Source organism: Marmota monax, unplaced genomic scaffold (assembly GCF_021218885.2).
Source record: "Marmota monax isolate L192 unplaced genomic scaffold, Marmota_monax_Labrador192_F-V1.1 WCK01_AAM20220418_F8-fsc00035, whole genome shotgun sequence".
In the NCBI taxonomy this organism is placed as follows: Eukaryota; Metazoa; Chordata; class Mammalia; order Rodentia; family Sciuridae; genus Marmota; species Marmota monax.
The window spans coordinates 6,491,664-6,513,618 of record NW_026691961.1 but is presented as its reverse complement, the minus strand read 5'-3'; the positions used below and the strand labels follow the sequence as shown (position 1 = coordinate 6,513,618).

General features: G+C 45.1%; 1 protein-coding gene across 2 annotated transcripts in view; it reads left to right on the top strand.

Annotated features, from left to right (window-relative positions):
* The window catches only part of Shisa9 (shisa family member 9), a 242,913-nt gene that overhangs the window by 209,676 nt on the left and 11,282 nt on the right, over window positions 1-21,955 (top strand). Inside the window, exons 3-4 of one of the 2 annotated variants that reach the window (XM_046440592.2) lie at window positions 11,163-11,318; window positions 17,444-17,497. In XM_046440592.2, coding sequence (XP_046296548.1) covers window positions 11,163-11,318; window positions 17,444-17,497 — 210 coding nt within the window. The remainder of the gene's footprint in view (window positions 1-11,162; window positions 11,319-17,443; window positions 17,498-21,955) is intronic. The other variant, XM_046440587.2, reaches the window with a different exon arrangement.

Here is a 21,955-nt window from a genome sequence, read left to right as displayed (position 1 = left end):
CTCAGAAGGAACTAGCTGCTCTCACACACCCTGAGCTTGGGCTTCCAGCCTCTGGGACTGGGAGACGGTACATTTCTGTTATTAAAACGACCTAGTTAGTGGCACTTGGCTTCTAAGCCCTGGTAATAGACCAAAAGGAATCACAGGACCGCAGTCGTGCATGGCTAACAAGGGGCGTGTGCTGAGAAACATATCTTTGGTTGATTTTATCATTATGCAAATGTCCCAGGATGCAATTACACAAGCTAGGACGACTGTGGCATTCCCAGACAATGTGACCATCATCCATGTGGCCACCGATGCTGGAGATGCCCTGCATCTCCAACCATGTCTAGTGAGAGGCTGGCATCTGGGGGGTCTCCTGAGGACATGGTGTTCAAGCTGAGACCTGAATGATGACTCAGCATTAGTTAAAAAGAAATAAATAAACCGAGAAGAGCATTTTGCAGAAGAAAATCTCTACATATGGTTAATTGTTATGTCACCAGTTATTCAAACAAGCTTGTGTATCTACTCTCCAATCCCGAGACACACTGGGACTTGAAACAAAGAAAGACAGGCAGACCGACTGCCGCTCACTAGGACTCATAATGGTGGAGGTGAGACTCCAGGATGAGGAGTTAAGAGGGGTGGGTGCAGGTGAGAGGAGGAGAAGGAGTAGCAGAAGCTACACCACAGTACTCAGGGGCTCTGGAACCAAGGGCAGGTGACCACTGATAGCCCCAGTCCATGGCTGAAATGGCTGCTGTGGGCATTGAGCAACCTTTGGTATTTATGGCGGCCACTCTGAACCACCAGTGGCAAGTTAAAATACCCATCTTCATTCATTTTCTTTTGCTGTGTTAAAGTACCTGAGGTTGGGAAATTTATAGAGGAAAGAAGCTGGTTTATGTCATGGTTTGGAGGCTGAAATCTGAGACTGAGCAGCCACATCTGGCAAGGCCATCTGCCGTGCCCCAACATGGCAGGAAAGTGGAGGGCAAGTGGGTACTCGCAGAAGATGTGAAGCAGAAGGGGCTGGCCTGCCTTATGACACTGTTCCTGTCCTTTTAGTTAATCCTATTGATGACCTCATCACCTCCTACGTGTCCCACTGCCTCTCAGCACCTTTACATTTGGGTCCGAACTTCAACGTGAGTTTCAGGGGACACACTGTTTTCCAGTGATACTGGAATATGGCATTCCTATACCATGGAGATACTCAGAAGCAACAGCATGTATGTACACGATGTTGCTTCAAACCAAACTCGACTTCCTCCTCTTCCTTCTGCTGTGATACACTCTCTCTTTTTCAGAATGTGAATGGAGAAGGCCTCCTGTCTTCTAAAACTGGGGTGGGTGGTTCTCTCTGCTCCCACAGGCAGCATTTCTTGTCTATGTCACAGCACTGTGTGTGCTGATTGTCACTTGTCCCCTCTCTGTCCTGTCGTGGTGCTGATCTTCCTCCTGCTCTGGACCATCTTCTACTTGAATCACAACCCAAGTCTTTGAAATGAATCTCTATTCCCCAGAGCCTACATAAAAAGTGGCCTAGAGTCAGCATTAAATAAACATTTAACAACTCTAGTTTTAAAATATTCCTATCCTAAATGGTCAAAATAAAAATAAATGTTTGTGTGCATCAAAGATAGAAGCCCTTGGGTAAGACAAATGGCTGGTTTGTCAAAGGTTTTACGATTGTGTGTGTGTGTGTGTGTGTGTGTGTATTTTTTCTTCCACTGAAAATTTCTACTAGTCTCTCTACCATGAAGATTCAATAGGTGGATTTATTTGTCTTTTGCATTACATTTTCTGGTGCGAGCCTAGCCTGTTATGTTCTCTTTGGAGAAATTCAGGGTTATTTCGAGTTGGTTTGGATTTTTTTTCCCTTCCTTTCCTTGTGGCCAGAGACAAATCTACATGGCATTTTTAAGTATAATTTTCAGGTTTTCCCCTCAAAAGGATGCTGGGCATAAAGACTCAGAAAGGTTAAAAGGGAAAAATAGAGCTAAAAGCTGCAGTTCTATTCTGATTTCTGAATATCCTGTCCTCGTCTTTATTGTTTGCAATTGGCCCTGCAGGGACATCTCCTGCCCATACCTTCTCATTGGTCCAGTTTTGATACAACTGACTAATCTGGAATATGTCCAAGAATTCTGAGCTGGGCCAGAGGTGTTGGAAACCCAACACCCTCTTCTTGTCACAGCAGCCTCATGGTGGTGATTTCCTGGACAATTGGAAGTGATTAAGCTTAAGCTACCACATACTGGGTGCTTACAATGTTTTGAGTGTGATACTAAATGTGGTCTCCGGAATATCTTAAGAACCCACAGTAACCTCATAAGGAAGATGTCATGGCCTCAGTTTAGAACCCAGAAAACCAAGGCTCATAAAGGCTTTGAAACACATCCAAAGATGCTGTTGGTAAATGGGAGAGCCAGGGTTCGAATCCCGAATGGACTGACTCACACCACTTTCATTTCTTTGTGTTGTCGCAGATGGTGATGCACTTGGGGAGAGAAGGCTGAGGCTGCATCATGTGGGGGTAAGGGAGGACCATGGGCAGGACCATCATGGCCTCGGAGCCCAGGCAAAAACAAGGTCCCTCTCAGGTGTGGAAAGCTTTGGAAAAAATGTTATTAGCTTCTGGAGTTGGGAAATGCTGTAAAGGCTAGAATTTGTCCCTTCACCATGATCCCTGGAACGCCATAGACACTAACACATGTGAAGAGGGATAGATGGATGAACCTAGTTCAAGAAGCTAGTTCAAGGGCGTGGGTGGATTCCACAGGAAGCAGGATATTCCCAGAACTGGGGGAGGCCTGCTTATCCTCTGGATGCAACAGTAGGTTCTCTTCTGTGGATAAAAGAAGAAACAAAAAGGCACTGATATGGCCAGGGATTTTGGACCTGGCTGGAGAACTGTAGGGAGAAGGAAGATGCCCAGGACAGAAGTGTCCCTCTCCATTGAGGCGGCTCAGTGCTGAGCTTCCAGTCTCTTCCTGATCCATGTGAGAGGCAGCCTGGCTTGGTAGAGGAAACACCAGTTTTGCTTTCATCCAAACCTGAGATCAAATCCTGATGCAACAATAACAAGCTGTGTGACTTTGGGCAAGTTATTCAACCTCTTTGAGCTTTGGTTTCCTTATCTATAAGAAAAGTATTGCAATATTTTTAAAAATGAGAAAAATGTTTTGACATGGTTAATGTGATTTTTTTATTTGATCCTTCTGAGTATATCAGTTCTGTCTGAGTTGGCCTGTGGTGTCCATCTGCTCAGGAGAAAAAGGAGAGCAGAATGAAGTGAAAGGAATTAATTCCATGCTACTGTGTGGGTCCCACTAAGACCCCAGCTCTTAGGCTAGCTGGGACCTAAGGGTGGCTGGGAGACCCAGCGGGGCAGTCCTGTGGCCAGATCATGCCGCTGCTTCTTAACTGGCCCAGAGCTCGAGTCCCAGCCTGGAGCAGGTCAAGGATCCCTGCCCTTGGCATGTTCCTCAACTCCTCCAACATTCCTCATCCCCCGGGTCTGAAGCCCAAAGAGAGGGAGTTGGGTGATGTGATTTTGGTCTTCTTTATCTCTCCTTCTGTCCCTCCTCAGAACCTCCAGAATTGCAGTGGGCAGACTTGCCCATCATTCCTTCTCTGGACCTGCCTGCATAGACTCTAATCCTTACCTGCCGGGTCTTGCCCTTAACCCACTAAAGCAGCCGTCAGGAAAAAACACCCAAGACAACAGCAGGACTTAGAATTTTATTATTGTCTGGCTGCAAAATCATTTTGTGGCTTTCATAAATTTGAGTATTAACTCCTCCAGAGGTGGTGAGGAAATGCCCAAGACCACGGGTTCTAGAGTCACCCAGCCAGGTCCAAAGAATGGCCCTGTGACTTTCAGTTGATTTGACTTTGGGCAAAACCTCTCTGGGTCTTTCCCCTCTACAAAGTGGGGTTGACATTACTATTTCATTGGTATTTTTGGAATAATTGGATGTGTTAGTAGCTGGCAGAATGTTTGGTGCCTCCTAAGCCCTCTGTAAGTGTTCATTAATAAACAAGGGTTTTTATGTTTTTAATAATTAGCACCATCGCCATTTATCTTCATAATTCTTATTCATATCCAGGCACATGGAAGCCGTGGGCCATCCAGGGCAAAGTTATTTCACCTGGGAAGAGCAAAAGAAGCACATAATAATGATAATGATGATGATGATGATGATGGTGATGATGATAACAATACATCATTGCTGAGCTCTGTACTCTAGTTGATAAAGTAGTTTTCCATAGAGACATAGGTTAACAATTCCGATGTTGCTGTATATACCTGAATCTAACAGTTAACTAAAGGGAGGGAATGGAGAGAATTAGGTTCATCATTGTTGGGGTGGGGGGATTACAGACAGGTGGAGGGGATAGAACCATCCATTTGATAATGAATCAGAGTTGGAGACATCAGGATAAATTTATGGTTAGGATGCTAGAGGCACAGATGCTCACATATGTAGATATTTATAGACAGGTGTTCGAAGAATACTCAGATTTCCTTATTGCATCAGCTGAGAGTGGTTAGAAGCCACCAAGCACCCCTCATACCCAGAGCTTGGATTCTAATACTCTTTTCAATGAAGGAACCAGGCTCCTTGAAGAAATGGATGATCCTTGCACCAGAACAGGAAATACACAAGACCAGCCTGGAGAATATTGTATAACCAGAAAGTAAGGATGTGCTCAATAAGTAAATAAATAAAAGATGGAGGCATGTCAAAGGGACTTAGTAGCCCATCAGAATGGTTTCCACTCACCAAACCTAGAGCAATTTGAGCCACAAGACAAGGTAAAATAGTACTAGGTTATAACACAAAGCATGAGAAGAAGAGACAAATCTCCCATGAAGAATTCCAAAGAGTTCACGTAGACACTCCCACTCAAGGAGGCAGAGTGTGACCCCTGTTCCTTAGGTGTGAATGACACACAGTGACTTCCTTCCAAAGAGCAAAGGATGGAAAGAAGGGAGGATAGGATAATTTTACAGTGGGGAACTTTGACCAATGCCATGTTGGGTAGGTGATAAAGGCCAACGCAGAGGTGACAAGCCTTCACCCCAGGCATCCTCGACATGCTCCTGATGGGGAGCCCACTTCACCTCCAGGTCTTTCCTCTCCCAGGCCACAATCCCAACATAATCATGAGAAAAACCCAAGGCAAATTCCATTTGAGGGATGCCCTACATGATACCTGACCAGTGCTCCTCAAAACTACCAAAGCCACCCAAAACAGCTAAGTCTGAGAAACTGTCATAGTGAGAACCTAAGGAAGCAGGACTAAGTTTAACTGATACCTGGACGAGATCTGGAACAGGAAAAGGACATTTGGTAAAGGTGGAGACAACCAGAATGAGGCATGGGCTTTACTTGATACTAATATATCAACATTAGGTCAACTGTGCCATGAGAGATGTTAATAGAGAAACCAGATCTAGGGCATCTGGGAACACCCTTTATTATATCTTTGCACTATTTCTGTAAATCCAAAACTCTTCTACAATAAATTGCTCATATAAAGCATGTATCCGCATCACTCTCTCAGAAGTGATATGAGGACTAAGGAGATTGTGCCCAAGAAGTTATGGTCCAAGTGCCTGGCACATGATATTTCCTCAAACCACTCTTTGACTCGCCAATATCTTTCTTTGTGACTCTTCTCTGTGATGTGCTTTGAAGAAGTTGTGTTGTATTTCCTCCAAGCCAAACAGGTCCGGTTTCTGATAATTATTTGTCTTTTCTGCACTGATGAACACAGAGCATCCTCTTAATGTTTTTAACTGAACTTATTTTTTTAACCCTAACCGGCCCTATCTGAATTGCATCTGCATATTTCTGTGGAGTGACTGAGCTGTACCGCATGATAACTGTACTCCCATGGCAGGTACCTTGGCGCTCCAGGTACCAGACGCTTCCAATTAGAGTAACTGTCTCTTAAATTTTGTTAAAAGTGATTGTCAAATGCACAAATCCCCTTTTCTGTCTTAGGAGAGAGAGCACTGGGGTGCTGTCAACTTCCTGTTTGCTGATGGAGGGTCTTGATGGAATGTTGTGTCACAGGACACAACATGTAGTTCTTCATTACAATGAAGTAGGGAAAGTTTTGCATTGGGTAAGGAGTGGCTTCTATAGAGGTGGGTGAGAGACCTCTGGAGCTGTGGGATCTCTAGCAGGGGAAACATTCTGCCAGAAATGAGACCTTATTGGTCCTACTGGATTCCTCTGTGATCGTGACTGCTAAAGGAGCTGAATGTGGATATATACACACATATAAATGCACACGGTCTGCATCATATACAGAGACACACATGGCACACATCTTCATATTTCTTTTCTCAACTTGCAAGGGAAGTATTTGCAAACCATAACCTGAATTCTCTCTCTGCTACTCATTCACCCTCTTGCTCTGCTTTCCTTGGATGCCAACCTGGCCTCACCTTTCATCAGCACTTTGCCTTCTCTTTCTTTGCTGGGTAGATTTGGAGAGAACTCAATTGAGCAACTGGGTCGCCAGGTCTGGCCTATCTTCCTGTCCAGTAAAATGAAAATACATTTTAAAACCCAGCCACAAATGTCTGTTTAATAATTCTTGATGGCTTCCCTGAGACTGGATTTTAATATTTCTGCATATGCAGTGCCTGGAAGCTAGCACAGAATAGCTATCTAAAACTGCCAGAAATTTGCTTCCTGCAGTTCTGAATGTGAACGTGGAAATATAACTTTGGGGCAACTCGTTTCTTCTTTGGAGAGGGATCACTTTGGTGGGCCCTCTCGGTCATACTTACTTACATTAAATAACGACTCACTGCCCTTGAGGTAGTGCAGGGCTTGGCAGAAATAATCTCAAAGCAAATACCCTATAATGGAATATTAAGTATTCTGTTTAATAATATAAAAGCTGTCCCAAGATGTCCTGGGAGGAACATCTCTGCAGACTTTTTGCTTCTAATGAAGTGGTTAGCGGCTCCCTAGGCAGACCTGGAAACAGGAATTGTGCACATGGTGGAGGTCTGGGACTGAGGGACAAAGCGATGGGTGACTGGCTTACCCTGGAGGAGAGACCTGGAGGGAGTCCATTCTAAGTGGATGGGCTAGTAATTGAGATCTGTTTCTAGGGGGGACGGAAAAAAGACCTTCCTTTGAGCCATGAGTTAATCAGTTTATCGATATTTTTAGACATTCACTGAACCACTCAAATCTTTAAAGTTGTATTTTATTTTTAATGGACACATAATAATTGTGTGTATCAGTGTGATACAGTGGGGGTGGTGATACATGTATACACGTATAATGGTCAAATCAGGATAATCATCCTGTTCATGGCCTCAAACGTGGGTCATTTCTTTGTGGTGAGAACATGCAAAATACTCTCTTCTGGCTATTCTGAAATAGAACATCATGGTTGACTCCTGTGGTCCACTGTGCAGTAGAACATCCCAACTTGCATCGTTCCCCATCCTGCCCTGTCCACCCTCCTCAGCTGGAAAGTGTCTACTGCAGCTCTGTGGAAACAGGGGCAACAGCTTTGCCATCTTGATGCCTCCCTTAGCTTTGCCCTCTTCACCAGAGCTCCCGGGGCAGCCGATTCCAGCCTGTTCCAGCTTCCCAGCAGGAATCCCAACACCATTGTGTTATTCAGAACTCTCTGTTGCAAGTGACAGGAAGCCAAAGCACACTAGCTTTTTAGAAGGGGACTTCTCTATCCCTTTAGCTTCTCTTAAGTGGATGCAGTCCTTATTCTTTCATAATCAAGAAAGAGTTTCTCCACATGGTAAGTTCAAGGTCACTTGACTTCATGGCCTCCTAGCTCCTTGACTCCAATAGCTCCAACCAGATAAAATCATGGAAGACATCGCATTGGCTCAGTCTAGATCATGGGCTCCCTGCCAGACCAGTCACTGTGTGAGGAGAAGGAATTACTAATTGGGTTACCTGCTCACTTCTATGAACAGAGGTGTAATTATGTATTTGGACTCTTACCTTTTTGGAGTAGACTTACTTGCTTTGCAATGGCTGGCTCTTACATCTCTAAGCAGGGGTGTCTTTGGCCACTGGAGCTCACTTGGCTCATGGACACAGCAAATTGGAAGAGCTGAGGAATTAATGTCACTCAGAAGCTGTCCCTCAATTGATGGGACTTAGTGTAGGTTCTAAATACTCAAAATTAGCTGCTATCAGTAGCTGAAAAATACATTAGAAAAAAACTCAGAGTAGCAAATAATGACAATTTAGACAAACTATTTATCACTGGACCAACATTTGGGGGAAAAAATGTGTTTGGCCTGACATTCCCAGGGGAAGCAGGCAGAACCCCAGCAGGCTGGCTTTGGAGAGGAGAATATCAGGGCATCTCAGGGTTCAGGCTACAGTGAAAGCCACATCTTGCTGTTTTAGTCAGCTTTGTTTTGTCGTCACTAATATACCCAACAAGAACAACTTAGAGGACAAAAAGCTATTTTGGCTCACATTTACAGAGGTTCAGTCCATGGTCGGCCAACTCCATACCTCTGAGCCCAAGATGAGGCAGGCCACCATGGCTGAAGGGTGTAGTGGTGGAAAAGTGCTCAGTTCATGACACCGAGAGTGCACTGCTTATTGGGGGCAAAATATTCCCCCAAGGCCTGCCTCCAGTGGACTACTTCCTCTGGACCCACTCTACCAGCCTACAATTACCACCTGGTTAATCCATTCAGGTGGATCAACTCATCTGTCAGGTTACAGCTAAAAAAATCATTTTGCCTCTTTTTGCATTTCTCTCACACATGAGCTTTTGGGGGACACCTCACATCCAAACCATACCACTTATCGACACTTTTTCTACCATTGCTTCATTTATGCCAGCACTCTGCCACCCCAGTGGAATCTCAGCCAAAACGCCCTGAGGCTGGGTTAGTTGGCTTATTTGGTGACATTCCCTTTCGTTGTTTGGATTTGTGTGGTGGCCCAGGCGTGTACAGTGATTAAAATGCAGTCCTTATATTTGTGCATCAGCTATAGCATCCCCAGCTCTTTCCATCTGGGTTTATTGACTTCTAAAACTAAACATGCTCCATACATGTCACGGGGTGAGTTATCTAGAAGCAGAGGCAAGGAGAGGGGTTCAGGTGCATGTGACTCTGAGGCAGGTGCTGTGCTGGTAATAGATATACCTCTAACATTGTCTCAAGGGAAACCCAATAGGAAAGACAAAGGAACCACACAAAGATGGTGGTCGCAGGTAAAGTCTAGGCCAGGGGTGATCAAACTATGGCCCTTGGACCAATCTGATGTCACCTGTTTACAAATAAAGGCTTATTAAAACACAGCTATGCCTACCTATTCATATAACATGTAGGGCTGCTTTCATACTACAGTGGCAGAGTACAACAGTTGTAACATAGGCCGCGTGGCTTGCAAAGCCTATCACATTTACTCTCTGACTCTTTGACAACCCAGCTCTAACTTGCCTCAACCCACAGTTCACTCTGAGCAGCCATTGCTCCAGTTATCCCCACCTGGAGGCAAGTGGCTGGTCTTTGCACCTAAGTGTCAGACAGGTGTTGATTGGCAACCACCCCAGGTGCTGAGGGTAAGGTGAATGGAGTGCATTAAGCCCAGGGTTGTGGCTTGGTCGGCTGAGAGCAAGTCTGTGGATAACCACAGGTGGCTGTGAGCTGTTAGCAACCAACGCCCTCAGTAGCTCAGAAATGAACAGACACCAGGTACAGGGATCTTTCAAGTTTCTTCCAGTATTGAGTGCTAAGAGTACCTGGATCAACACCATTGTGTCATAAAGCTGGAGAGAACCTGGATCTTGTCCTGAATTAGCCATCATTATCTCACCTGGACTTCCTGTCTCCCATTTCACTCTTGCCCTCTGCCTTTCCAACCCATTGCTCTCAAGAAGAAGAGGTCCCCTAACAAGCCCTGCTGGGTCCTGCCTGCCTCTGCAGCCCTACCCTGCTCCACTGTCATCTCCCTGTATTCTCCAGCCATGCTCGGCTGGCTGTGGGGGCCGCTCTCTCCACCCCTGGGCATCAGGTTCCCCAGCTGCAAGTCCCACACTCTTTCCTCTGCCGGGAACACCCTCCCTAGTGCCTTCTCTCTCCACCACGCTTCACTGACACTCTCATCTTCTTCCAGATCACATCTCAAAGGACTCTTCCTCAGATGAAACTTCTGGAACCCCTCTCCCATGAATTCCATTCCCCCTGAGTAGCCAATATTCAATATGTATGTCTTTATACATTTTGTTCTGTTTTGTGCTAACCATAGCACACAAAAATAGACATAGATTTTCTTTTAAGAAAAATGCTCTATTATTTGCATTACTTTGAAGCTTGTTTCCTCCACTTAGTAACATAAATCATAATAAATGCTCCAGCTTGACATACTTAAAAATGAGTTAACCAACTTTCATTCATTTTTTCTTAATAGCTACATGATATTACATCATATGTTTGTACATATTATGTATAATATATAAATACAATAGGTTTTTTTTAAGAATTCCCATGTGATAGGAATTCAGATTGTTCTTGTGGGTTTTCTTCCCCATATAACAAATGCAGTGGTGCAAAAACCATCTCTGAACAAATATCCTTACATTCTGGTGCTTATATTTCTATACCCTCAGTCCCCAGAAGTGGTACTGTCTGGCCAGCATATACATGTACTCTAAGTTTCAATACACTGTGCTAGGCTCCTTTCTGCAAACATAGCAAGTCCCACATCTACCAGCAGCTTATGAGGCCTCTCTGTCCCTGACACCTTTGCCAGCTCTGGTGTCCTGTGATCTTTTTTAATGTCTCAAACTTTTGGCAAAGGAACAGCTTCTCATTGTTCTTTCGATGTGTATTTCCTTGACTATTAACTGAGGTTGAGCATCTTTTTATACCAGTATTGTTTTGACAACAAATTCAATCTCCGCCACGATGGGACCTTCGCATGTTAACTTAGGGGAGGTGGAGACGTTCCGAGCATCACGTGCTTTGCCTTTTGAGGCCATGTCCCTGACCTGTTCTCAGATCATGAGTTGGCTGTTTCTGACGGGTCTCACACCTCTGGTGTTCTGCCATGCATGTCCCCAAAGGGTAGGGAGAGTTACTGGGGCTGGGTAGAACACTCTGCCCTGTCGGTGACTCCTCTCCATTTCTTCACTTTCAGATGCCACCCAGATGAACAACGCAGTGCCCACCTCTCCTCTGCTCCAGCAGATGGGCCATCCGCACTCCTACCCCAACCTGGGCCAGATCTCCAACCCCTACGAGCAGCAGCCACCGGGCAAAGAGCTCAACAAGTACGCCTCCCTAAAGGCAGTCGGTAAGGCCTCCCGGGACCTCTGCTCTCCTTCTCCCCTGTGTCTCTCCTTTATTTGCTCTCTCCTTCTAAATCTCTTTCGCTTTTTCTACTCTTTTTTCAAATTTCTCTTTTTTCTCTTCCTCTATCTCTTTTTCTCTTTGTTTCTCCTTTGCCTCTTTCTTTTCCTCTATCTATCTATCATCCATCTTCTTACTCTCCCTATCTGGGGCCCAGAGTCCTTCAGATTCTTTCACTGATGCTCTTGAAATCTGACCTTGCTGTGTGGGGCAGGGTGGTCGTGAAGGGACCCCGGTGGGGTACGGGCTGCTCCCTGGGGAGGAGGACCTGGATGCTCATTGTTCCCACTGACACAGCCCCTTCACACCCCACCTGCCCTAATGAGTCTGCAGGGGGCCCAGACATAGAAGGCGTGTCTGTCAGTCCCATCAATGCCTCCCGCTCTAGCGGTTGACACCCTTCCCCTGCACGGTCCATCCCACCTCTGGGAAGATGGCCGACAATGCACTCCTTCCCTGGGTGGCCTCTGTTCTTTGAGATGTAGGATTTTCTGGGCAGGGCAGCAGTTCTTAGCATGGGCACACAGGCTGCATTGGATGCTGTCTCCTTCATCCAGAGGAAGGCACAGCTATCATCCCAGTTGTCAGATTAGGAAGCTGAGGCTCAGAAGAAGCTGATTTAACTGCCCCAAATCCAACAGCAGGGGGTGACAGAGCTTGAGAGTGGGTCCTGTGTGGTCATAGGGTGCTAGGGCCAACACTTGCCCCACTGCCCCAGCTCTCTCACCATCACCCCCCCCATACACACCCCTACTCAGGGTGACAGTAACTCTGACAGTGATCCAGGCTTTGGGCAGTTCACTCCCAGAAGAGTTTCACTGGACTGGAGCAACAGCCGCAGCAGAGCTGGCAATCCCTGATTCCTGATTGGCTGTGGCTACCTGTGGTCTCCCTAGGCCAGCAGCACGCGCTTGTGGATGCCCGACACCACGATCACAGCAGAGCAGGGGCAACTCGCCCAGGGCCCATATCTGAGCTTTGCAGTTCAATGATAAATGGGGTCCACCATTATATTTGATTCTTCTTTAGGCATAGAAAATATCAACCCAGATGTCATTTTCTTTTAGAACCAGTCACCCTATCCCATACAGCTCATTTCTGCAACCTGGGTTCAGAGTCACCTCCCCCCAGCACTCAGTAGCTCTTTGGATAAACAATAGATGGATATTCCAAAAGAGCTCTTTGATTCTCTCCAGGATTGTGTGACTCTTTAGATAACAGATATTTGCAGAATGTTTCGGAGTAAATTTGCAATATCAAAATAAATTTGACATCCTTTGTATAACCCTTTCTTCCACAAATCAGGGGCTCCTGAAATGTTTGTTGCATGAATGAATTAACTTATTTTTGACAAGAATAGCTTGGTTGTAAGGAAGCATCCTTATATTTTCTGGAAAACTGAAGGATCTTATTTGAGGGACCTTTCTAAATCCTGGACATTGCTATGAGCTCTTCTTCTTTATCTTTTATTTGGGCCTTAACTGAGTCGCAGGTTGTCTTATGAGTCTCCAGTAAGAGGAAGGCCAATTTGAAGCAGACCAAGGAATCGCCTGATCCAATGGTTATCTAAGAGTCCAGCATCTGCTTGCATCAGTGAACTGCAAATCCCATAATAAATGTTCTTTCAAGGGTTCTTTATTAAGGCATAATGTGATCATGGTGTGAATGATGAAATGCATTTCATTAGTGGAATCATTACCACCCAGGAGAGAAGTTGTTTAAAAATGGCTTGCTGTTGAAAGCCCAGCAACCTCTCAGAACTAGACTCATTTTGTAAAAATTCAATCCAGTGAAAAAGGGGAGGGTTAGCCAGCCTCTAGGGTGAACTGCTAAGTTCGGAAAATAAATGCCTCTTGGAGAATTTAATATGCAGAACATCAGGTGTATAATCAGAGGCTCCATCTTGGCCCAGGCTCTGACCTTACTTAATTGTGACATCGAGCCCATCATTGAAATGCTTGGACTTCAACTTCTTTACATGAAAAATGAGGAAGTCAAATGATATGGTTCCCAAGCTCCATTCTAATTTTACAATTATAAAATTAAGCAATTCCATTTGTTCTAATTATCAGAATACCTGTAGGCCATTTTACAGGTCCCATCATTCATTGCCAATTCTGGGGAAAAAAAGAGAAAGGGTGGTAACCTTGGTCATTCCTGAGATAAATTCTCCCCAGACCTACCTTCCTGAATTTCCCATTTATTTTATTTTTGTTGGCTTGTTGGAATCACCCTCATTCATGTTTAGAGATAGCTCTTTTATCTTTACGATTCAGGGATCTGGGCACACACCATCTGGTAATGTTTAGTGTGTGACTACAGAATGGTCTCTGTCCCCAAAGGGTTCACTGCTCAGCTATTGGTAAAAGATTAGCACACACTAAGGAAATGTCTTGGGGCAACTCCATATAGGACTCTTCAAGAAGGGATGCTGGGGAAGAATTATTCATTCAATTTGATTCCTTCATTTCATTCTCCAAACATTTAATGAGTCCCTTGATTGTAAGCCCCACTGAGACATGGATAAGGTCTATCCCAAGTGTCAGTGTATCCCCTGCATGAAGCCCCATAGGAGGCACTAAGTAAGCACCCCCTGATAACTATTTGTAAAACCAGCTCTCGTGATAGGCACCATATTAACTCAGGAGGCTGAGATGGTCAGCAGGAAGGCAGAATGTACCAAGTAATGGTAGAAATTACTGAGCCTCCTCAGGTCTCAGTCTCAGTTTCCCCATCTGTAAACAGAGACAATCATACTACACAGCTAATGACTTGGAGAAGTCAATGATACAGTGCTGGTGAAGTTGTGAGCCCAGCACACAATGAATACTGCAGCACGTTAAACTCTCCAGACCAGAGGTGTTTGCTCGTCATATTCTTTTATTCTCCAATATATTCTGGTGCCTTGGTTAACATGCGATTGCCCAAATTTCATTTTATACGAGAGAGAGAGAGAGAAGGTTGGGTCCGTATTCCTCACTTATTTGGGAAAGACATACATAAAATTTAGCTCACGTTGGGATGTGATAAAAACAAATAAACAAGGAAACAAACAACAAATGGCTCTTTGGAAGCATCCCAGCAACTAGCAGAGTCAGACCCAATTGCTTCACTTTCCCCAGCTATTATTGTCTGGACAAGAAAAGTGGATGTCCAGATGTCTGAGTGCTACCTTCCATCAAAGAAAGCTTCTCTGTCACTTAATAAACCCTCCTTTCTAAGGCTGCAATGTGGGTTTAAACAGTCTGGAAACATTTTCTACCAAAGTTGAGGTCAAGAAGTGTGTCTTATGCATTGAGCCAAAATGTATCTGGAAGACCAAATTAAACACCCGCGGTCTCTGGCCTGAGCCTCCTGTGTGATGGATAGTTATAGTGTGAGAACCATCTGTGGTTCTTCATAGGTCCATGTTAGCAAGACAGAAGTGTTTGTGAACGCACCCCCAAAGGCATCTGGTGGTAGAGAGGAGGGCCCCTGCTTCAAGAGCGGGAAATGCCACTCTTTGATGTACTTCCTCATGGACGTTGCACACGGGAAGGTGCCTACACATGGACATCTGTCTTCCATCAGCCCCTGGTCCAGTTTTCCTTTGGCTTTCAGGGAGCTGAACTCCTAGGCTACCAGAGCTTCCTGACCATGTGCCCTTTAGATGGCTCCATGCTACCTTGGCTCTAGGAAAGAGGCAGAATGTACCAATATCACTGATCAAATGCTGTGTGTCTTCATTTTAAGTTCAATATTTTAATTTTGAGAAAATATTTTCTCTTTTGCTATTTGACAGATGATTGACTCTGTTGCCAGAATCATGTTACATTTTCCAACAGCATTTTTTAAAAAAAACCTCAGCAACAGTCCATTTCGATGTGGTGGGACCTCCCTCTTCAGCCTTGCTGTAGGGAGTATGTGTGAAAACCCCAAAGAGACACATGAAGCTCTCTGCCATCGACCGATCTCTACCTGTTTTATATTTTTTAAAGTTAGGGAAGAAAGGAGGTTAACACCACTGAGCTCCCAAACAGCACACCCCCAAGAGGGACAGACCTACTGTTTTGCCGATGGGGAGACTGAGGTTTGTACAGTTAAGTAATTGGCTTCACATTCAAGATTGCCTGATTCAGAAATCTTGTTCTTTCCATGAAATGATTCTGTCTTCTTCAGAGCAATTCCTGGCATCCAGAGTATACAGCCAGGCAAAAGAAAGGTCCGGGAATCCATCCTCTACCCCAACCCCTTTCCTGGATGAAGTGTACTAAAGTATCAATCCTCTTTCTTTGAAGTAAAAGTTTTCCCATGATGCTGAGTATAACTAAGATATAATAGATTTGAGGCATACAGTAGTTGAGGGATAATTTACATACAATGAAATACACCCCTCCCAACTTTACAATAGCAGGGTTGTTGAAAAATGCTTCACTTGAGTAATGTCCCAATAAAGACAGGAATATTTTTATCACACCGGATGTTCCTTCTTAGCCCTTTTCTTTGTATAACTCAGATCTATCCCTTTTAATGGGTGTTTTTCACCCCAAAAAATATTCATCTGATGTGCACTAGTGCCACTGAGTACAGAGTAAGGACTTAAATACATGTTGGTGGCCTGTGTGCCATCTGATTAACTATTGTCAACGGGTTTATGAAAGAAAATTAATTACTGCCTGGCCAGAGATCAGCCCTGTCTTAGGTGTAGCGTCAGAGGTGACAAAGGAGTGGTTCCTGCCTTCAAGGCTGACAACAGGTTTCCTTAGGGGGTAGGATGACTTCTTTGGAGGTAGTGATTGGGGATGGGTCAGCTTTGTGTCTACCAGCTCAGGAAGATCTGAGAACCCATCGCTATTTCCAGATGACCCTGACTCCAAGGGAGAAGGAGCACCCGGTCATCCCAGGCGGGTCTCACTTAATTTTAACTGCATGGCTCTCCTCCTGTCACGCCAATTTCCCCTCTGCTGAGTGATGAGGGTGTAGACTTCAGATCGCAGGGGGAACATGGCAATCTGAGTGTCCTTTGGCATGCCTGGGAAGCCAACCAGAAACGTTTAAGTGGGGCCGGATCTGTGCTCTGTAATCATTCAGATCACACACTGTTCCGTGGGTCTCCTCTCAGCTGACAGCCTGCTGTGTCTCTGGAAACTGCAGAAGTGTGGAGGCCTCAGTCTTTCCAGGTAGATTCCCCAGAAGGGACAGGAGAGCCAGCAGAACTCACTGATTGGCCAGGCCTCCAGCCAATGGGGAGAGGTTTTTACAGATTGGTAGCCCGGTTTTAAGCAAACCCAGTTTTACCAAGGACTGCCAAGGAAAGGGGCGGATATTGCTGAGGCCCTTCTCGTCTTCTTTTATTTTATAAAAGGAGTCACCGTGGGATCCTGTTAATAATATGAGATTCCCTCAAGGGCTCATTCAGTACATCTGAAAGAGGGTTCAATTTGAAGAAACTGATTTATAACAGAATTTCCAGGTATACATCTGTTCCATGAAGCATTGCATTGCTCATTATGGAATTCTCAGATAACAAGCTGGATCTCTTTAGCGTTTAGGGAAATTTCCATACCTTAGAAAGAATGACCCTTTGGAGAATATTGGATCTGATCATTCATTCAACAGTATTTTTCAAGCACGGTGGGCTTGGTGCTCTGGGAAGGCAGGCCCTATCCCACCTAGTCTTTAAAGTTACAGCCGGGAGAATCTGTCCCAGTCAGGAGTTTGGAACTTGAATTTGGAATCAGGTGTCCCCTTTCCGGAAAGCAATGACAACAAAATAGGATCAAAACTTATCTCTTGTCATCAGAGTGTAGTTGTTAATCAAAGTGACCTCACAAAGCTCAAACTTTGCTTTCTTCTATAACAAGTTGAAATGTAAAGCTGGGCTTACTGCCTGAGAACTCTAGAACCCTCTCTCCACCATGTAGACCTGACAATACCCGGGCACTTTGGGGGGTCTCTTCCCTGGGTACCTTGAGGTCTGCCCCTCCTCGTGGTCACAGCTGGGGCAGCCCACAGCAGTTGGGTGAGGGCAACAGCAGACGAGGGGTACAAGGCCAACAAATCAGCATCTCTCGATTGTTATTTTTTTAGGAAATTCTGATGGTGACTGGGCAGTGGCGACGCTTACCCTTAAGTCACCAAAAGGTATCGTACAGCTTTTTCTAGCTCTTTGTCCAGGTGTTGTCAAATTTAACATTAAATCATAAAGGAACAGAGAGTCCAGGTGTCTATATGTGACCCAGTGCACAATTGTGTTCATCTCGAGTGGTTTCCTGCAAGTCCTTCTAAGTCCCCATGTGTAAGTGTTTGTGTGTGTGCACGTGGGCCGGGGTGTGGGGTGTCTATGCTCAGGGCAACTGTTGGACAGTGGCTTCCTGACATCCCTTGCCTGAAGGAGAAGTCCTCTATCAGAAACCACCCCAGGTAAGACATCTTGGAGATGTGGATTTTTTTTTTTTTAATTTCCTCAGAATTCTACAGAAGCAAAAATGGCAGAATACAGACTATTTTAATGTAGGGGAAATAACATAACTTCTGAGGGGGAGATAAACACAACCAAGTTGTTGCCTAAGAGCTGTTATGGGAGACCTGAGATTTGCACCCGTGTCTTCCTAACTCTAAAGTTAGAAAGGGAACAGCTCTTTTCAGGATGGACCCGAAACGTTCTTCTTCATTCCTTACGCTTTGCTAGATTTGATAGTGGGAAGGAACTACCTGACCCAAGGAGGTAGTGACCTTGAACTGACAGAAGTTGAAGACAATGCAGGATTCTAGGCAGGATACAGCTTTGCTGTTTTGTCTACTCAAAAGATCATCTGACTTCCAAGTGGAGACTGGATTAAGGAAAGGTGAACTGGACTTGAGGGCACCAACTGGGGTCTCTGGTAGGTGGGTGGTGACCTGCTCTGGGGTGGTAGCAGATGGAGAGAAGAACGTGGAGTGTTCTGAATGAGTGGATATGATAGGAAGAAGGGACCAAGGGACCCAGGGGTCTCACTTTGCAGCCACAGAAGCACATGCCAGCACACCTATCATTTTGCTGCAGTAGAGAAGTCTTGCTGGAGCCGAAGACCCGTGGATGGGGTCTCTAGGTATCCTTCTGAGGGTTAAGGTTCTAGGAGGGGAATTTGACCAGGGTCCCAAAGACTCATAATAAATAAATACATAAGTAAATAAAAACTGAGTTGTAGAAGGCCAAAAGGTCACTGTAGTCTCACACTGAGGAAGAGAGCTTTAGAGCCACCTGTTTAATGAGAATCCCCTGATCACCCTGTTGTCCCCTTGAAAGAAACAGATTTTTGGGTCTTACATTAGCTAATGACTATTCACATGTCAAAGTCCATTTTTAGAAATGCAAACAATTTGGAACATGACAGACCTGCTAATTTGAGAGGCATAAACTTTTTTTCCTCTCCCCTGTGAAAAACAAAGCCATTAGGATCCCGTGACAGCACTTGGAGGCAGACTGCTTCCCTGTCCTTAGAGCAGATTACTGTCAGATGCTTTTAGAAAATATTTCAGGACAGATCAAAAGCAAGGGTCTGAAAGCCGTTCTCTACCCAAACAGGCTAACCTCACCTGCCCTGCACTTTTACTGCTAAAGGCACTTTTACTTAACTTGCAGTGTCTGGAGAGGAGCAAAGGAGTCCCAGAGAGGGCCAGGCCCAAGGGCCTTTGGGGTCACTCTCTTTCTCTCGTGTTGTCTACTCCATCTCTAGACCATGAATGCAGATGAAGTACAACAAGGTTGGGGGGTTTGTGTGGGCCTGCCTCCCACCTTTGGCCACCTCCTTTAAAAGGCGACATAGCCGAGTGTGAGGGCTTAGACTCCCACACATCTGAGTTCCAATCCCAGCCCCAGCATTTGCTGGTCCTGTTATCTTCAGCAAGTTATTTGACCTCTCTGAACCCCTGTTTCATGACCTGAAAAATAAGGACAATCACACCACCTGCCTCCTAGATGGTTGCGAAGGTAACATTTACAACAGGTGGCCCACTCCCTGGGATAGGGTGAGTGGTAAGCGTGTGCACCTTTCTCCTGGTGTTTTGCTATTACTACCATCAAGTGAGCAAGATCCTGTAGCTCCAGAAAAGCCTGCAGTAATCAAAAACGTTAAACAGTTTAACCCAAACACCTTTCATTTCCCAAACACCTTTGACATCAGATCTCTTCCCTCTGAAGGCAAACCAGTTAACCTCTTTATAACCAGTGGCATGGATGTTGCTGGGGATGCCCTTTGAGAACACAGGGCATGGGCTAAGGAGTTGGTAGGAAGGGGGTGTCACCTGGGGAGTTTGGATAAGGAAGGGTGGCAGTGAGGACAAGGTCCCTGAAGATGTAAGACTCATTGACTACTATTTGCTTTGGAAGACAGCCGCTTCTGCCAGGACAGGAAATGGCCAACATCAGGCTGGTGGGACACTGTCGATTTTTCATGACCTGGGGCTTCCCCTGAAAGTTGCCCCCTCATGGTTGCTATTGCTGACCCACCCCTGTCCACCTTGGGAACTCCTGGCACGTTTGTTTAAAACCAACCAAAGAAAGACACCACTTCAAGCCCAGTGGACAATCGTAATCAAGTTGCAGCATGCTGTTGGAAATCTATTTTGAGATGTGCATCTGTACTGTCCAGAGCTATGTTGGAGCCCTGAACTTGGGGGAAACTGCCATCATCACACTGTGATTTTAATTGCTCTGGTTTTGACTGGAACCAGGCCATAAGCTCAAGTCACTCACATGCTCTGAACTTCCATTTCTACTTTTGCTGAAATAGGAGACAATCCGTCTCCACTCTCCATTGGGTTTGAGGGAGCAATGATATAAAGTAATGTAACTAAGGTTTTAGCACGGGACTTGGTATAGAGTAGGTGCTAAATACTGGAAAGAAATCCAGTACTCACTATGTCTCCATTCACCTCTGCTGCAGAGATAATTCTTTACCATTGTGAAGGCGTCTTTTAGAAAGAAATACACTTCACTCAGCTTTCTGCTTCTGCAGGTTAGCACACTGGGACCCGCTGAGATGACTGCGGTTGTCTAAAACCACACAAGAAAATTGCGTCTCACAGGACCAGGACTCAGACCTCAAAGAGGGGCTCAAGGACTTGACCCAGTCCCACTAGAGAAACCAGCTACAAATGTAAATCCAGGGTCCAACAATCCTAAGCACCTGGAACTTGGGAATGTGGGGTCCCTGATTTTTTTTAAACACACTTTCTGAGTGATTCTTATGTACAGTGCAGTGTACACCTACCCTATCCTAAGTGCACAGTTTGCACTACAGCACCAATTTTCCTGCCAGCATTCTGCCCAACATGAGTGTTTTTCATGTTTGCTGAAATAAAATGATCATCCTCGTGATGTTTTGAATTGGGCTGTAGCTAGAAGATGCCAGCATCGGAGGTGGACTCTAGGATTTGATTTTCCTGCTCTGCTACTTATTAGCAACCGCGGGGTGACTTGACAGCGTAATTATTCAACATCTCTGGGCCTCACGTTCCTTCATCTGCCACATGGAAAGAATGAAATTGCCCTACCATCGTTCTTTAAGAGGGTGTAAATGTGATCGTGTAGAGGAAATGGGTACAACAGTGTCTAGCCCACAGTAGGTATTCAACGAATTCTAGTTCTTTCTTCCCTCTAAGAAAATTGATGTAGCCCAGTAAGAAGTGTTAGTCCCAGAAACATTGAAGGCACAAAGCAATAGAAAACGTGTAATTGGGTTATAGTTCCATTGGAGTGCACACAGCCTGCAGATGTCCTGAGAGACTTCCACCTGAAGGCCACCTTAAAACATTACTTGAAATTCTGGCTCTCGCAATTTTCTGATTTGGGTTATTGGTTTGGTAGCAAGCAGTATGATACAGAGCAGGAGGAGCACAGGAGGTGATGAGAGGTGATTTTTTTTAATAAAAATCAAATCCCACCTGCTCTCGAGTTCAGCCCTTTTGAAAAGCACACAGCAAGCACTGGAGTTTGGATGAGCTTCCTTGGGATCACAGGACATGAAAGGAACCAGTGGAGAGGGTTCTCTGATTTTCAGAAAAAGCCATTGCATCAGAGTTGCAATAAACATTTTATTAGTTTGAAAGTAGGTTTCTCTGTGCATAAGCCAACTGGATGCTTCCTTCCAAAGCCACCTTGCATGATACCAACAGCACACAGTAGGCATGCAACATGCATTGGGTCAATAAATTATGAAATTAAGCTGGGCCTAGAATCTGAAGGAAGTGTTGTCTTTTCTAAAGGACTTGGAAACAGAAAATCAGCCAGATGGAAGTCTGGAGACCTATATTCTAGACCCAGTGGTGTTTCTAGCCAGTAAGATATCTTTGAACTTGTTGTATAGTAGGCTGTTAAGTGTATGAATTAGAAAGCTTGAGATTATTGATCTTGTTGGCTTCCCCTGTCTCTATACATATCCCAGGCTTTGCTCTGATTGGCTTGCTTCATCCTGCACTTACCCCCCAAAAAGTCATTGTGGTGAGAGCAATAAGATGGACTATGTTGGGGAATAGCAGGGTGTGGGGGAGTGGAGAGGTATGTCACCCCATGGGTTAAGAACAGGGGAGAGCTGGCTCCCACCTGAAAACTGAGGGCTC